The sequence below is a fragment of the Lycium ferocissimum genome, chromosome 9, assembly GCF_029784015.1.
Source record: "Lycium ferocissimum isolate CSIRO_LF1 chromosome 9, AGI_CSIRO_Lferr_CH_V1, whole genome shotgun sequence".
Classification (NCBI taxonomy): Eukaryota; Viridiplantae; Streptophyta; class Magnoliopsida; order Solanales; family Solanaceae; genus Lycium; species Lycium ferocissimum.
The window spans coordinates 23,239,654-23,257,742 of record NC_081350.1 but is presented as its reverse complement, the minus strand read 5'-3'; the positions used below and the strand labels follow the sequence as shown (position 1 = coordinate 23,257,742).

The 18,089-nt window shown below is 37.5% G+C and overlaps 1 protein-coding gene across 1 annotated transcript; it reads left to right on the top strand.

The window, feature by feature from the left end:
* Positions 1–2,197: 2,197 nt before the first annotated feature.
* On the top strand, positions 2,198–16,953 carry LOC132029938 (DDB1- and CUL4-associated factor homolog 1-like). The gene is made up of 14 exons (XM_059419361.1): positions 2,198–2,654; positions 7,696–7,777; positions 7,887–8,003; positions 8,091–8,269; positions 8,355–9,213; positions 9,310–9,407; positions 9,537–9,957; positions 10,088–10,684; positions 10,765–10,944; positions 11,026–11,622; positions 13,110–13,220; positions 14,112–14,230; positions 14,334–15,924; positions 16,065–16,953. Exons 1-14 carry the CDS (start codon positions 2,413–2,415, stop codon positions 16,743–16,745), a joined length of 5,874 nt encoding a protein of 1,957 aa, XP_059275344.1. The 5' UTR covers positions 2,198–2,412; the 3' UTR covers positions 16,746–16,953.
* The last annotated feature ends 1,136 nt before the right edge of the window (positions 16,954–18,089 follow it).

The following is an 18,089-nucleotide window of genomic DNA, read 5'->3' as shown; positions in this document are numbered from 1 at the left end:
CCACCGATAACATAGAGTAACTAATTCATGTACTTATATATGGATAAAATAGTAAAAGGACAAAACTACCTTTACCTTTTTCCTAAAAATCAATGAAGGTCAACTTATCCAAGTGTATAATTGTATACTCGTTGCCTTTTAGTCTAAAAAATAAATAAATATTTTAAATGATATTACGGATATCCAATTTTTTAGTGTAGTAAACCAAAGATCCAACAAGAAATAATCTCGTATTACTAATCCTTGTATAACTAATCCTTACGCAACTAATCCATTCATTATAATTCCCGTGTAACTTGTCTTCAAATCAAACACCCCTTATCCTCTTTAAGCTATCAACTAATTGATTGCAACTTCCCTGCTAATGGCCTAAGTTGCAACTAGTTATTTGAATCTGACTCTCTTGGGCTTTAGTTTGTTTACTCTCATCCGGCGATGAAGATCTAACACCACATTCATGGCGGATGTGGTTGAGCGCTTATTTACCCACAATGCCGTCTAAGGTATAGAATTTCTTTGCTTATACGTCATTAGACCTAGGTGACAACATGATGGAATCACTCGTTAATTTTTACCACACTCGACACTCATGAAAACATGCCTAGAACTCAATATTTATAGATTTCATCATAAATTGTTTAGTCTTACGTATAAGATAACCTAGCAAAATCACCCCTTCTTATCCTATATTTTGATGATCAACATGAGCTCACAGAGGCGGAGTTGTACATACGTACAAACATGAAATATCATAATATTTCAATAATTGAGCCACTTATAATAATTTCCCTTCAAGCTTCACAAAAGTTAATCTACATCAATGAATTTGCTAAAACAAGACTAGGAAAAAATTTATAAACACGTTCAAGATTTACCAGATAGGTAATAGATGCAGGTTCGGTTGAACTAAATCTAAATCACGGTCAAACTACTACTAGTTTAAAACTTAAAAGTCTTAAAGGCCTTATTTTGGGAAGAGGAAAAAGAAGTGCTCGTTCGGTTGGCAAGTATGGGGAACTAATCACGGTATAAAACTCACATTGATTTGTACATTATTTGGTTACTATATTATTTTCCCCATAAATAAAACTTTTATAAATTCTATGGTATTCTGATGACGGAATTAACATAAGAAAATAAAAAACTAAAAATAGATGAAGAGATAGAATCAGAAAGAGGATATATAATATAATCTAATAGAAGAAGCAACTAGTCAACCAAGTAACGTATAAATTGAATCCGCTATCAGCAAATCATCTACAATAATAGTAATCAAACGGGGAATAGAAATGAAACTCTTAGATGAATACTTACCAGAAGAATTCAAGAAAGGTTCAATTGGGAGCTAAAACCCTAACGGGCGGTTTAATTACAGGGCTTAGAAGGTTTTTATTTTTATTTTTATATATATATTTTTTAGATTAAATTTGTACATATTTGAGTGTGAATATTACTCAAATCAGAATAATATTTATACTGAAATCTTGAAATTATATCTGTACCATATAAAAGACGGGATCTCGGAATTATGTCATCGTGTTACTGATGAAAGATGACAAAGAAGATAAAACAATGTTGAATAGGGAGATGAAGTAGAGCATTGCTTAATCGAATTTTCAATTGTGCTAGAGTTAGCTCGTAAAAGTTGTTGGAATTTCACTTGTAAGAGCTTAAAATTGTATAAAGGAAACCGACAAATCGCACCAAACCGACAATCTAAACCTATTCATTTTTTTGTGCGGTATGTCCTTCAAAGGTATTGGTCTTTAATTTTTGTCCCTCAAATATAAAATTTTTAATTTTTTCCGCTCACCTAAAACTCGTGGGTTCTGAGTTCGAATCCCTGTTTCGTCAAATATTAAAAGAAAATTAGCACGACGTAAGTTTGAAGAAAGTAGCCTATTCGAAGAAAAACTAAAGCCCATAAGACAAAAGGTTTATAAAACTCTAAATAAAAAAAATTGCCTGAAGATAAAATTCTATTCTTGCGATTTTTTTAAATTTTAATTGAGTAGGGTTCAAACCTGAAATTAAAACTTTTTTAGGGAAGGATAAAAGTTAAAGAGCACTAATTTGAGGGACAGATATTAAAGACCAGTGAGGCCTTTGGATGTCAATCGTGCAAATGACCCTTGGGTTTGCAGTTACACCTTCATTGGGCTTTCCACTAGGTTCGGGTCAAAAACATTCGGGTCAAACGATTTATTCGAGACTCAACTTTCCTTCCCCGTTGTGTTCACATATAACGCAAACACAAACATGGTGGCGGGGGCTTTTTTGTACTCTCTCTTCTACATTCCCATTCACAGAATCACTTCAAACCTAACCCAAACACTTTCTCTCTCTACACCTATCTACAAACCCTAGCTTTTTGATTTTTTTATTGATTTTATTAAAGTAGTAGTAGTATATATGGACGAAGAGGAGCCGCAACAACAACAACAATCATTGGCGGCGGAGGAGCGGCAGCCGGAGGCGGCGGCGCCGGCGGAGGAGGAAGAAGAAGAAGGAGAGGAAGATGAAGAGGAATCGGAGAATGAAGGGTTGATCATGAAAGCACAAGCGTTAATGGATAAAATTACTGCTGCACCTGATAACCCTAATCCCAATACTATTCATGCTCTCTCTTCTCTTTTTGAAACTCAAGAATCTAGGTACTGTTTCTTCTTCTTTGTTGATTAAGTAATACTCCCTCTGTCTCAATTCTAATTTATGTGATGAAGGATACATTTCCTTATTTCCTTATATGACAACAATTTTACTTTAAACTTTACCTTTTACGCTTAACGAGATGATCAAATATCTTTGACTTATCTTGGGATGGAGGGAGTAGTAATTTAGGTATATAATGGTTAGTGGTTATATGTATTTACGTATATATGACTTAAGCTGGAATTTACTTGTCGAATCGTGGGGTTTAAGTGAAGTGAATTTTGTGTTATATTCTCAAGAAACTAGTTACAGTTTCTTTTTTGTTGATAAAGTTAGTAGTAATTTAATGATGCTGGGATTCTTACCCAACAGTGTAGCTATATAATGGTTATGTATTTGGTTTAAGATGGAATTCACATTCTTTTTCATTTGTTGAAATTTTGTGGGGATTTCAAATTGTGGGGTTTAAGTGAAGTTACTTGAGCCGAGGGTTTTATCGGAAACAGCCTCTCTACCTGCCAAGGTAGGGGTAACTGCATACACTCTACCCTCCCTAGACCCACTTTGCGGGATTATACTGGTTTAAGTGAAGTGAATTTTGTGTTATACTTGGGTTGAAGTATGGTTATGTGTGGGGTTCCTTTTTTTTGGTGAAGTAAATGAATTGCATTAAAAAGGCATTAAGCAGATGCAGTCATGAAGAGTTACAAAGCATCTTTGTTAGCTTCAGGACATTACTACGTCAAGTTTCGTCAACTCTCCAAAATATCCAACTTTCATAGGCATCTTTGATGGAGTGGGGGTTCTTAAAGGGCGCGCAAGAGGATTTTAGGGGTTATATTGATGCACAACAAGACTTCTACTCGGCAATGTTGTCTCCATTAACGCTTGTGGCTATTGATGTAGGATTTTAATTTTAGAATCTGCTGGGTTTTAAAATGGTAGAGATGGTTTAACGTTTAGCAAGCAGATAAGCATAGACACACATACATGTATATTTTCATGCCTCCTATTTACTCTGTACATTCTGGAGTATTTCAGTCATTGGATATATAATTGCAGGGTAGTTAAATTCTGTTATATGTACCTATGCTGGTCTTGTTCTTTTTTTTTTTTTTTTTTGTTCTTCTGAATTTTCACTGGTTAACAATGTAGACATGTGCCTTATTGGTAGTGTTGGGGGAGGGGGGACTGTCGTGAATTATGGGCGTGCCTGTGCTAGTTTACAATTGTTTTAGTTATAATTATCTCGACACTGGTCCCATATAATTTTATTTAGTTTTAATGTTTCCAGTGCTGGTTGTGTTAAGATAAGGTTGTTATTGTTTTTTTTGTTTGTTTTTGGATACGGTTGTTAGTTGGTTCTTGGTGCATCCTGTCTTCTAACTAGTACACTTTCATCTTTGTGAAACCATCTTGCTATTTGGAATAGGCTCAATCATAAAGTTCTGCCTCTCTCAGTACTGCTTCTTCTCTCCCAAAGGATCCCTCCTTCCCCAGAGTAGACCTCACATTTTTAATTCACTCAATTGGTATATCCATATTAAAATGGAGCTTGAAGAGGTGAATATTTTACTAGAATCGTATCTCCATATTACAGTGCAGCTTTTGGATTCTTTACGAAGTTATGAACCTAGACATCATCTATCTTTTATTTGTTCACAAGTCTGGACTTAGATTCTTACTCCCCCCCATAAGTTATATTCTTTTCCAAGAGTCCAAGTCAGAGATTTGGAGTTATTCCTTTATTATTAGTTAATCAACCAGTTGAACTGCACCTAATCGCCGTAACTGTCGAATGGGTTGTACATGCTCTACATTTCTCTCTTTTGGTATCTCTGGAAGTTTTTACAGAGCATCTAGCAAGAGGAATTAGAAAGGTCAATTCCGTAATTCCTTACTAGCTGGTACATTGAAAGGTCATTGTAACAGTTTGACGAAAATTCTATATCTGATGATACTGTTAGTAGATTGGTTGATATTTCTTTTCATATTGTATATTAGATGAGGCAAAAGTTTTGAGGACATCAGAACTAAAGTTTCTAAATTTGTATTGACTACCTTAATCCATTGCTAAGAACTGGGATGTAAGATTGGATTGAGCAAGAAAAATTGGAAGTGGGTCTGAGCAAAGCATCAAATTTGCATTATTTATTATGTGGCTCTCTCCTCTTTTCCTAGTTTCTGTGCCAAAAGTTTTTGATCAAATTCCTAGGCACAAACTTATATTACCTCCATCTTATTTTATGTGACGTTTGACTGGACACACAGTTTAGGAAAGAAAAAAAACCTTATTGAAATTTTTGGTCTAAGACAAGCTATAAATATTTGTGCGGCTATAAATCATCTCATTAATGGTGAAATGAGAAGTTAAAGTTTAACTATTTTTAAATATGGAAAGGTGTCATTCTTGGGACATACTAAAAATGAAAGTGCATCACATAATTGGGACAGAGGGAGTACTCATTATTTTTGGGGAAATCTCGCGCTCAAGATGTGGTCTAGTGGTCCATTCTCAAAAAAGATGTGGTCTAGCGGTCCATTCTCAAAAAAGATGTGGTCTAGTGGTCCATCAAGTGGGTTGGAAACCGTGAGGCTTTAGGTTCAATTCCCCGTGGAGGCAAAAAACACAAGGTAATTTCTTCCATCTGTCCATGCATTGGCGGCACAGTTGTCTGGTACCTGTGCGCAAGCTGGTTATAAAAAAAATTATATTTGAGAAATTTCAAATATGAAACTTGGATACGGGGTGGGAAATATATAAGATAAAGGCCTCTTATGTTGCTATGCCACTTTTGGTAATAAACCATTGTTTCTTGTCATTGAGTGAATTTTTTTAGATTGCTCAAAGTACAACCATATTAGTTTTATGATAGTGAAGAAGATCCCGTGAAGTCAAACCAGTTAGCCTTAGTCCTTTGCTAAAATATGTAAAACCAATGTTATAAATTTTGAATGAAAACGATAATTTTAATTAATATAGTATATAATTGGTGGACAGAGTCACCTGTTGCTCGTCGGAGGTGGCAGGTATCCCGTGGAATTAGTCGAGGTGTGCGCAAGCTGGCCCAGACACCATGGTTATCCAAAAAAAAAAAAAAAAAAAAAGTATATGCCTGGTACTTGCAGGATATTGGGTTCTATCTGACAATTGGGATTAACTTTAGTTTCTTGCTTCAATGGTCAGTCTGAATGATATTTCTCGATCTTGAAGTTTTTCCTTTGTTAAGGTAAAAGAGAAGCACGCCCAGTGGGGCTCAAATCCACAATTGCTTTATTAGAAATCTTTAAGTTGTTGGCTCTTTTTGATTGCTATCTTCCTGTGTAAAGGTTTTATGTTTACTTTATTTAAAGGACCTGAGAACTAGTACCCATCACTAATAAAGGGAACAGGGGAGGTGGAACTAGTTCAATTGCATTTTTAGTATAGTTGCGCCCAGTGTCCTATTTTGTGATGAAGAATGCAATATTTTGGAGAGTGGGAATCTTGCCTTTATTGTGGTTTTATATTAGTGCCGCATACTATTCATGACTTTTAGTTGTGATGTTTAAGATTATGTGGATTATGTTTGTTAGAAACTGCTGTAAATCTCTATTATGTTGCATGATGTGTTTGGTACCAGCAAGTTGAAACCTAGAGTGCTATTTTATTTCACAGTTTTAAGATGGGTAACAAGAAGTTATGACGTATTAATTTTATAATTATATGTAGTGGGATACTACTAAAGTGCTACATGACATTTTTTTAAGGAAGGTGAAGTTTTGTATAACTAGGGTGTACATGGACCAGGTTGGTTCGGATTTTTCGAATACCAAACCAAACTAATTGTGTTGGGTTTTTAAATCTACGAACCAAATCAAACCAATAAAAGTCGGGTTTTCCAACTTTGGTTTTTCTCGGGTTTTCGGGTTTTTCGGATTTTTTCCGGTAATCATATAAAACGTATAACTTGTGCTTCAAATATTTCTTTAGTCCTAGTAAGATAGTTGTATCTATTTTTTTTTTTTTAAGGAAATAACACAAAATGTGAGATGAGTGCTAACATTGTACTAAAATATTCAACAAAAATGATAATGCAATCGCTAAGCCATAATGAAAATGATCAAAAACTAAAGGTACTAAGTCATGCTAAAATAAGTACGGTTAATAAGTATTAATTACATGACTAAATATTAAAGAAAAACTAAATTAAATTATGTATTTTCACTGTCCAAACCGATGCAAAACTATGAATAGATATTCAATATTGTTGTTACTCCTAGTGTTAGAATTGAATTTATTTTGGTAGCATTAATTGATTTGGGCTTTATTTGAGTCACGAACATCTATGAGCTATAATACTTATTGGCCCATTCAAAATCTTAAGTCCAAGCTTGAGATAATATATGAAAAGACAAAAACTATGAAAAAATTTAAGAAATATTTATAAATTACATTACAAATAAATATTTTTATGTATAAAGTATTTCTAAAAATTATATACATGTAATGTCGGGTTGGTTTGGTTTGACTTTTTTTAATTAAAACCAAACCAAAAGGTCGGGTTTGTTTTTCCAATACCAAACCAAGTCAAACAAAACCACTTGTTGGGTTTTTTTCTCGGTTTGACTCGGATTGTCGGTTGGGTGCGGTTTGTCAGTTTACTTTGTACACCCCTATTTATAAGGATGAAGAGTATGCTGGTATGAAGCATGAAGCATCTGTGTACATCAACATTAGTTCTCACAGATTATGCAGAGAACCAATAAAGTTGACCATACCTCTTTGTTATTAAAAAGTGCTAAATGACATTAGGAAATCATTTTCTATATTTGCCTTTTTTTCTTCTTTGTTATCAAATGTAAATTCTAAGTCATTACCTTCCAACGTTTGTTCCCTTCTTTTGGAATAGAAAAAACATGATAATTGAGCGTAGTCAACAATAACAAGTGGGGCTTGGTCTTTTTTCCCGTTTGCATTATTCATATTACTGCAAAATCGGTGCTTTGTCTCACTGGATGAAACAAGACAAATGACAGATCTGTTCACTCTTTCAACTGCAGTTACATGGAAGAGAGTGGTCATTCTGCCTCTAGTAATGGCCGAGCTTCCCATAATGTTGGACGACTGGGGAACCTTATCCGGGTAAGCTTTAGTATCTCTTACTTTTCTTCTTTGACTTTTTTAAATCTATACCTCATATACAAGAGTGTCACAGTATTAATTGCTCACTTCCCATCATCTCGTACTGTAGGACAATGATGAATTCTTTGAACTGATATCGTCAAAGTTCCTATCTGAGAGGAGATATTCAGTTTCTGTGAAGGCTGCTGCTGCAAGGCTGCTCTTTAGTTGTTCACTAACTTGGATGGTAGAGTTCTATTCTTTATTATTTTATTTCAAGGTTTTTAAGGTCAAAGTTATTCATGTAGATTAATTCATAGCAAATGGAATCCAGTATCCACATGTTTTTGAAGACCCTGTGCTGGAAAATTTAAAAAGCTGGACAATGGATGACACAACCAGATTGTCTGGTGATGATCATTATTGGAAGCATGAGTCAGGTGATCGGAGGTCCTCTGATTCTGAGATGCTGAAGACATACTCTACTGGACTTCTTGCTGTATGTTTGGCGAGGTATGCTCTTAGGCCCATACCCTTTTTGGTTTTATGACACATCTCCCGTCACAATCATATTCAATTTTTGCTCTATTGATGGTAGTGGTGGTCAAGTAGTTGAGGATGTATTAACATCTGGGCTCCCAGCAAAAGTTATGCGCTATCTTCGGATTAGAATTTTGGGGGAGACCACCACAAGCCAAAGAGATGCAACATCTTTGTTGGATGGCAAAGCATCATCTACAGGTACTGGTGTAAGATCTAGAGAGGAATGTAGAAGTAGATTCCGGCAAGTTGCCGAAAGTTCTCATTTGGATATTCCCAGAGTAGCCGAAGATACGGATAAGGACCGCGATAGAAGTGCCAGTAGGCATATGCGTGGGGATGAACGTTGGACTGATGAAGAGCCACCTGATTCTATGGCTGCTGATGATAATTATCAGGCAGATGCAGATGGTGAAGAAAGATGGCATATTAGAGATTTACGTGACGGAAAGGCAAAGCCTGGTAACAGACCCCTAAGGGAAGACGAGCATGATGAGAGTGCTAGAGATGATTTATCAAGACGCAGGGTGAATCGTGGGTGGACAAGACACAGAGGACGGGGAAGGGTGACTGAGGGCGTTCCGGATAATGAAGCAGCTTTGACCTCTCCAGGTTCTGCAAGTAGATTGGGTGGGCAATCTCGCAGCAGAAATTTGACCAGGAATCAAGAATTGAGAAGAGCAACTGATAACAAGAAGAATTTGAGTAGGACAAATGTTGATGGTTTTGCGATGGAGAGGGACGAGAATGATGAATGTTTCCGAGAATGTAAAGTTGGCTCCAAGGATATCACAGATCTGGTGAAGAAAGCTCTTAGAGCTGCTGAAACAGAAGCAAAAGCAGCTAATGCTCCAACTGAAGCTGTTAAAGCAGCTGGTGATGCTGCTGCAGAAGTAGTCAAGAGTGCTGCTTTTGAGGTTTGTCTTCACTTCTTATCCAGTTTTGTATTTTATGCAGTTTACTTAATGTTTATCTTAAGACCGTCTCATTTCTACGTTATCTCTGTGTCTCAGGAGTTTAAGAAGACAAATGATGAGGAGGCTGCAGTTTTGGCTGCTTCAAAAGCTGCATCCACAGTCATTGATGCTGCTATTGCTGTTGAAGTTTCAAGGTTGGTGTGTCATTTTTGTGTATGACCCATCCTCAATTGATGACTGGGAAGACATTTTATTTTGCATTCATCTGCTACTTCCTGTGATATACAATTAACTTATTTTAATGTGGTGCTGATATATTGTAGGAGTGCTATTTGTGAAGGTGAATCACAAGACACAAAAGCAACAGCACAAGAAGCAAATGAGGATGTTGATGAATTCTTCATTCTGGATAGTGACTCTCTTGCGAAGTTGAGAGAGAAGTTCTGCATCCAGTGTCTTATTATTTTGGGAGAGTATGTTGAAGTACTTGGTCCTGTGTTGCACGAAAAAGGAGTGGATGTGTGTATTGCGCTATTGCAGCGCAATTCCAAACATAAAGAGGGGTGCAAAATTTCGCTTCTTTTGCCCGATGTTCTGAAGCTAATCTGTTCTTTGGCTGCGCATCGGAAATTTGCTGCAGTATTTGTGGATCGTAGTGGCATGCAAAAATTGCTTGCTGCCCCAAGAGCTCCTCAGACTTTTTCCGGTCTTTCTTCATGCTTATTCGCAATAGGGTCAATTCAGGTAACTGTGTGTCTCTATTTTTTCTAGTCCTTTTAATGTTATAATTGGCTGTATACCTTAAATCTTGATTCATTATGGTTCTAGAAATTTTAGTTGCTGACTCAATAACTTCTGGAAATTGATTTCACAGGGAATAATGGAACGCGTTTGTGCTCTTCCTTCAAACATTATCGATCAGGTGGTTGAGTTGGCGCTTCAGCTTCTTGGATGTCCTCAAGATCAAGCCAGAAAAAATGCTGCTTTATTTTTTGCGGCTGCATTTGTTTTCAGAGCTGTCCTAGACGCTTTTGATGCTCAGGATGGCTTACAGAAAATGCTTAATCTTTTGCAAGATGCTGCATTAGTGAGATCTGGAGTTTCTTCTGGGGCATTAACTGCTTCAGGGTCATTACGGAGTGACAGATCGCCACCAGAGGTGCTGACCGCTTCTGAGAAGCAGATAGCTTATCACACCTGTGTGGCACTTCGGCAGTACTTCAGAGCACATCTTCTCTTGCTGGTGGATTCAATTCGTCCTAATAAAAGTGTTCGCAGTGCTGCACGAAATATCCCGAGTGTTAGGGCTGCGTCTAAGCCGCTTGACATTAGTAATGAGGCTATCGATGCAGTTTTCCGTTTAATACAGAAAGATAGGAGACTTGGTCCTGCAGCTGTCAGGGCCCGCTGGCCAGTAGTTGAAAAGTTTTTAAGTTCCAACGGGCATATTACGATGTTGGAATTATGTCAGGTAGTACATGCTTTTATAAACCGTTCATTCTTTCTACCTGCACATGCTTGCTGGTTTACTTACTATTTTTGCAAATGTAGGCTCCACCTGTTGAGCGTTATTTGCATGACTTGCTTCAGTATGCTCTTGGTGTACTTCATATCGTCACTTTAGTACCTTACAGCCGTAAACTTATCGTCAATGCAACATTAAGCAATGATCGTGTGGGTATAGCCGTTATATTGGATGCAGCTAACAGTGCTGGTTATGTAGAACCTGAGGTATGGTCTTAGTACACTTTTCATTCTCCCGTTGTAGCGATTCAGTTCAGATGCTTATCCATTTATTCTTGATATTGGTAGATTGTTGAAGCAGCATTGAATGTGTTAGTTTGTCTCGTGTGTCCTCCACCTTCAATCAGCAATAAACCATCTGTGTCTACACAAGCACAGCAAACCAATGCTATCCAATCTGCAAATACGCCTGGTGTGGAGACCAGAGAACGGAATCCAGATCGGTGCGAGACCAGGGACAGGAATGCGGAGCGGTTTTTTCCAGATCAGGCTGTTAATATCCCCAGCCAGAATGAAAATAGAGAGAGAAATGGAGAATCTACTTTATCAGACCGTGGAAGCACAGCAGTTTCTGGCACATCTGCGGTCGGTGGCACTTCTCAAGGCCCTGTATCTACAGTGACATCAGGATTAGTTGGAGAACGAAGAATATCACTAGGTGCAGGAGCTGGTTGTGCTGGCCTCGCTGCTCAGCTTGAACAATGTTACCGTCAAGCGAGAGAAGCTGTTCGGGCCAACAATGGTATTAAGGTCCTCCTGCAGCTCCTCCAGCCACGGATAGTTACTCCTCCAGCTGCAATCGACTGTCTTCGTGCTCTTGCTTGCCGAGTACTTCTTGGTTTAGCAAGAGATGATACAATTGCACATATATTAACAAAACTTCAGGTAGGTTGGTCTGGCATCATAATTGCTGTTTCCTGCATGGTTGACATCGTTGATTTCAAAGGTCGGTGTAATATCTGGTTTATGTGATTTTGGCTGCAGTCATTTATTCTAACATTTTCTCACCTTGGATGTTTCTTGAAATGGTTAAAAAATTGATCCTAAGTTGAAATTAGTCATTCCAGAAAATGGAAAGCTACTAAATTCATCAGAACATGAACCGAGGGTTTTCAATGTGAATAATGGGTTTGTAAATAAATATTCAATGATGGAGAGGTACATAATATTAGCGTCCTGGCTAGGGTAGGATTGTTGAACTCTCCATGAAATGTACTCACCGGGAAAAAACACAAGGAGAGTTTTGAGAATAGGTTATCCAGAATTTTGAAAGAATATAATAAGGGTACTAAAATACATCTCCAGAAGTGAGGAAGTGTCACTTTGACCAAAGCAGCATTGTTGGGAATTCTAACTTATTTTGTCTTTATTTACGGTTTTGACATGGGTGAGCATGTGATTGGAAATACTTTTTTTCGGGACCATACAACTGGAAATAAAAAATTATATCTTGTTAATTGAAATAGGATACTGAAGCGATTTTCATCGTGTCTAAGGCGACATGCTAGGTGGCGACTTGACTTTTTTATCTATTAAACTAATTATATCAGTCTTAAGAGGATGTTTGGCTAAGCTTAGCTTATACAAGTACTTTCTAACTGATCTTTGTGTTTGGTAAATACTAAAGATGTTAATATGTCACGTGCTTATAAACCAAAATCAGCCAAAAACATAAGATGTCACCCTGAGCTTATGGTTTTGTAGTGTAAGCACTTTTGGATTGACCAAACCTTTTACGATTTTATCCCTAATAAATACTCTTCCTAAAACATAACTTTTAATTATATATCTATTCTATTTACATTATTAGTCCCTTTTTTTAATGTAGAATACTTTCAAATCTATATTTTTTGTAAATAGCTCTAAGGATATTTTAGTCTTTTTAACAGAAAGTGCTAAGCCTTTTACCAAACAAACTAACTGCAGCACTTCTATCAAAGTATCTATCCTTTGTAAAAAAAAAAAAAAATCAACTTTAACACCTAAAGGTGTTCTTCAACACGTTATACTTATCAACTGCTTTTAATTAGCCTTCCGGAACGGGCTCTTAGTTTCATGCATAACGAATATTGTGCCGCTTTATGGTTATTCTTTATTTTCCTCGTTTATGCTAGTCAGTGACTTGACCTTACAGCATTAGGGTTATGACCTAGTTCAATATTGCAACTAGTGCAGATCTGAGTTGTGTAGTTAGACCCAGTTAGAACGAACATATAACATTTTTTCTAGTTTCTTTATACTTGAAAATCAATATGTCCAACACTCAACGTGGATGACCTTACTTATGCGACATCAGTTTGAGAGATTTGGTCTTTTGGTGTTGGGGAGATTCAAATATACTTGATTAAATTTTTATTTTTTTGTGGGTTTAGGTTGGGAAAAAGTTGTCAGAACTCATACGAGATTCAGGAAATCAGACCCCTGGCGGTGAACAGAACCGGTGGCAAGCAGAACTTTCACAGGTGGCTATTGAGCTTATTGGGGTAAGAAAACAGTATTTCTTTCTCTGTATAATTTTTTAATACGTGGAGTGAAAAAAAAAAAAAAAAGAGTTGGATGATAGTTTTGATATTGATGATATCTTTGGGGTAGAGGAAGGGACTAAGGGGGATATTTTCACTGGTTCACTGCTGTGTTTAAAGCAAAGAATAGAACGATCATGCTCCATCAAAAGAAATGTACGATCATTTTCATTTTGATCATATATTTCGGTGAAGGGAAATGGGAGGGGAGAGAGGGGTAACTGGTTTATTCCTGCAATTTAGCATTTCTACCCCTTCACGTCTGGATTTCATTTTGTAGGCTCTCAAGTGTGATTCTCATTCCCCTCCATTCTTAACTCTCTGCTAATCCATGCTTTCTTAGGCATGACTATATGTGTTGAATATGTGCATTACATTTACACTAATAATTTTGAAAGAATACGTCTCTAGCTCTAATATTGGCTTACATTACGCATGTGCGTATTTGTTAAGTACTACTTTCATGCTGAATAAGGTAGCTCGTTTAATTAGCAAGCAATGAAAAGAAAATGTGAATGGATTATTGTTTTAGTTTTAGATAGAGAAGTGTTTACATCTTTGAAATGTAAAGAGGTGGACTAATAATGGGAATAAGATGCTGCATCATCATTATCATAATGTGTAGTTGTATCAGTTCAATTTTTGGAGAAAGGGAAGTTTTCGATTTAAGGATCAGGATTAACTAAATATCAAGGCAAACACACAAAGTAGGTCAAGGCATTTGGGATGGCAATAGTTTATTAGGTTTTGCTTATACATTCATCTTTCAAGTGTGCTCGGCAGAGTTGTCTTTTGTCCCTTTCCTCTTTTGTTAATTTGCAGGACTATTGTGTCTTTTTTCAATTTTTGTAGGTTGTAACTAATTCTGGGCGTGCAAGTTCCCTGGCTGCCACTGATGCTGCGACGCCAACATTAAGGCGTATAGAGAGAGCTGCTATAGCTGCTGCTACTCCAATCACATATCATGCAAGGTAAAATGGCGTTTGCTCCAAATGCAGTTAAATTTGAGCAACATGGTTTTCTTCTTCTTGCCTTATTTACTAGTTTCTGACCTCCTTTTGTGTTCGAGTTCAGGGAGCTTTTACTCCTCATCCATGAACACCTGCAAGCTTCTGGTTTGACAGATACTGCAACTATGCTTCTCAAGGAGGCTCAGTTGACACCTTTGCCATCTTTGGCTGCTCCGTCATCTCTGGCACATCAGACATCAGGGCAGGAGACATCGTCAGTTCAAATTCAGTGGCCATCTGGTCGTGCACAGGGATTCTTGACAGCTAAACCGAAACTCCCATCATTGGATGAGGATGGCGGATTGAAATCTGAGTCGCTTGTCTGTTCTTCAAGAAGGAAACCATTGACATTTTCATCTGCTCGTAGTCAGTCCTCGAAATCTCTTCATGTTGAAGTCTCTCCAGCAGCATCAAGCTTCAAATTCAGTAATTCGAAAAAGTGTGTCACACCTACAGCTACATCAGAAACTCCATCCCTATCTTCAGTAAAATCTGGCGGAGATCCAGACATCATATTTAAAACTCCTATTGTATTGCCAATGAAACGTAAGTTAACTGACCTGAAGGAAGGTGGATCAGTGCCATCAGTTAAGCGACTCAATACTGGTGAACATGCAGTCAGGTCTCCAGTTTGTGTCACTCCAAATGCGGTCCGTAGAGGCGGTCTACCATCAGATCCTAATATGCCTTCAACACCAAATTCTACTTTGAGAGAGATCCATAATCGACCTGGCTCAAGTGCTTTTCCAACTGAAGGTGATGATACTCCAATGGCGTCGTCTTCTCAACATGGTCTTCTAAGTGATTCACAACCCTCGAATGCAGAGCGTTTAACCTTGGACTCTGTGGTTGTTCAGTACTTGAAGCACCAGCATCGCCAATGTCCTGCTCCCATCACAACGTTACCTCCGCTTTCGCTCTTGCACCCTCATGTCTGTCCTGAACCAAAACGAAGCCTTGATGCGCCATCAAATGTGACATCACGGCTTAGTACTCGTGAATTTAGAAGTTTGAATGGTGGGACACATGGAAGGCGTAAGGATCGACAATTCGTCTTCAGTAGATTTAGACCATGGCGAACTTGCAGGGATGATGCTGGTGTCTTATTGACATGTGTCTCTTTTCTGGGGGATTCCTCACAAATTGCTGCTGGCACCCATTCTGGAGAGCTGAAAATATTTGACTCTAACAGCAACAGTATCTTAGAAAGTTTCACCAGCCACCAGGCACCTTTAACACTACTACAGTCATACCTTTCTGGCGAGACACAAATGCTTCTGTCTTCAAGTGCTCACGATGTGCGGTTATGGGACGCAACTAATGTTTCAGCTGGGCCTAGGCATTCATTTGAAGGCTGTAAAGCTGCACGATTTAGCAATTGCGGTACAACATTTGCTGCATTGTCTTCAGAGCCATCCCGGCGCGAGATTCTTCTATATGACGTTCAAACCTGTCAAGAGGAACTGAAACTTACAGACACATCCAGCATCCCTTCAGGCCGAGGACATATGTATTCCCTTGTACATTTTAGCCCTTCTGACAATATGCTTCTCTGGAACGGAGTCTTATGGGATACTCGTGGTTCTGGCCCAATTCATCGTTTTGATCAATTTACCGACTATGGTGGCGGGGGCTTTCATCCTGCTGGCAATGAGGTAAGGACATTTCACTTATTTTCCTTTGGGTGGATAGTATTATAAGCCTGATGCTAAATCCTTTCAACAGCAGCATAGTCATTGTCACCTTTATGGATCCTTAGTTTTACCTTTGCTAAAACTGTTGTCTTTCTGGGTAGGTCATCATAAACTCTGAGGTATGGGATTTGCGGAACTTCAGGCTTCTGCGAAGTGTACCATCTTTGGACCAGACAGTAATAACATTTAATGCGAGTGGTGATGTGATATATGCCATCTTAAGAAGAAATCTCGAGGATGTCATGTCAGCATTCCAGACACGTCGTGTTAAACATCCTCTCTTTGCTGCTTTCCGTACAGTGGATGCTGTTAACTATTCTGACATTGCAACCATTCCAGTAGACCGTTGCGTCCTTGACTTTGCGACGGAGCCAACTGATTCTTTCGTTGGGCTGGTCACAATGGATGACCAAGATGAGATGTATTCTTCTGCTAGGGTGTATGAAATTGGTCGGAGGAGGCCAACTGACGATGATTCAGACCCTGATGATGCTGAAAGTGATGAAGAGGATGATGAAGATGATGATGACATTGATGAGGAAGCGATCCTTGGAACGGATCTTGATGGGGACGGTGAAAGCGACGCAGATGATTTGAGCAATGATGATGATAGTGTGAGTGAGCTTGATGACGAAGAGGATGAAGATGGAGACTTCATGGTAGATGGTGTGGACTTTGGTGGTGCAGCTGGTTTATTGGAGATTGTGACGGATGGTGAAGATGATGATGACAGTGAGCTTATTGAATCCTTTAGTAGTGGGGATGATGATGATCTCATGTAGGTAAAGGCCTTGGCGGTTAATTTAGATGTGATCAATGGATATAATATCCTCATATAATTTGCTTGACAGTGTAACATTTTTTATATACATTTTAGGAAGGGTAAAAATTACTCTTTTCTCTAGTTTTGAGTTCTATTCCAGTTTTATCATGACGAGGCTTCTGTGCATATATGAGTAAGAAATGGAAGAGATTATGCTTTTGGGTCCACGTCAGTTGTTTTGGGGCTAAGTTTGACATAAATCTCTCTATTTCCCGATTTTAAGCTTTGTTGTCTCTCTGGTTTTAAGTTGGGCTTCAGACACTAATATTACTCACTCCAATTGTTATATTGTGGACGTAAAAAACACGCTATATTATCTACTAATTTCCCCTTTTAATCTCTTATTCATATTCTTTGGTGGGACGTGGGAGTAACAAATGGAGTGCAAATTACTTTTTGAGAGTTATATTAAACTTTGGTGTTTTGTCTCTGAAACAAACGCCACGTTTCACCTCTAAGTGTTGATCTATTTAATTTTCTTCATTAGTCTTTTTCATCTAAGAATACTTTTAGATTTATATTTCATTCTAGTCATTTAACCGATTACTTATTATTAGTTCTAGCATTTCGATCTAGGTGCATAATTGCTTATTGATGCCTTTATAAAATTATAATTTCAATACCTAAAAATATTTTTTAGCATTTGATGCTTATTAACAATACTTTTAATCATCTAACCTCAAAACGAATTATCAGATACTGATATTAATGAAGGGAAAAAAGTGCACCTACACATGGATTCTGTCTCATATATTCATGCAAGTATTCCAAGGACCGAGGTTTGTGTATTTGTTTCACTAGTCAGAGACTCAGAGAAAGTAATCACATGCTATAAATCACGAATTACATTGTAAAGATCGCAGTCTAAAGTTGTACTATATGATTGTTCTAATATTCGTAGACGATCTCTATTGTTCTTGCAATCTTTCCATAGAATTTCAGGAAAAGACGAGAGTCCATGTCTGTTGTAGTACGAAGGAAAAAAATTGCCATTGAAACAAAAGAGGAAACCTGTTTAAACAAGATTACTTTTGCTTAAATTATAAATCTATTTTTAATAGGTGTGATTTCTCTTTTTTTTTTTTCTGTTATATTTTATTCTATTGATTGTCCTATATGGATGGTAGTTTCAATTTATACGAACTCATTTGATTGGGCACAGAGTTTAAGAAAGAAGTGAAAACTTTTAAACTTGTGGTGTTAATTAAGTCACATATATTTTGTGTGGTTATATATTATTGCATAAAGGTAAATTGTTTTCAAATATAGAAAGGGGTCATTTGTTTTAGCACGGACTAATAAC

Coding starts and splice junctions, on each gene's coding strand:
- LOC132029938 (XM_059419361.1), top strand. CDS start 2,413: ATGGACGAAGAGGAGCCGCAACAACAACAACAATCATTGGCGGCGGAG. Junction 8,270..8,354: donor CTTGCTGTATGTTTGGCGAG/GTATGCTCTTAG, acceptor TATTGATGGTAG/TGGTGGTCAAGTAGTTGAGG. Junction 14,231..14,333: donor CCAATCACATATCATGCAAG/GTAAAATGGCGT, acceptor GTTCGAGTTCAG/GGAGCTTTTACTCCTCATCC.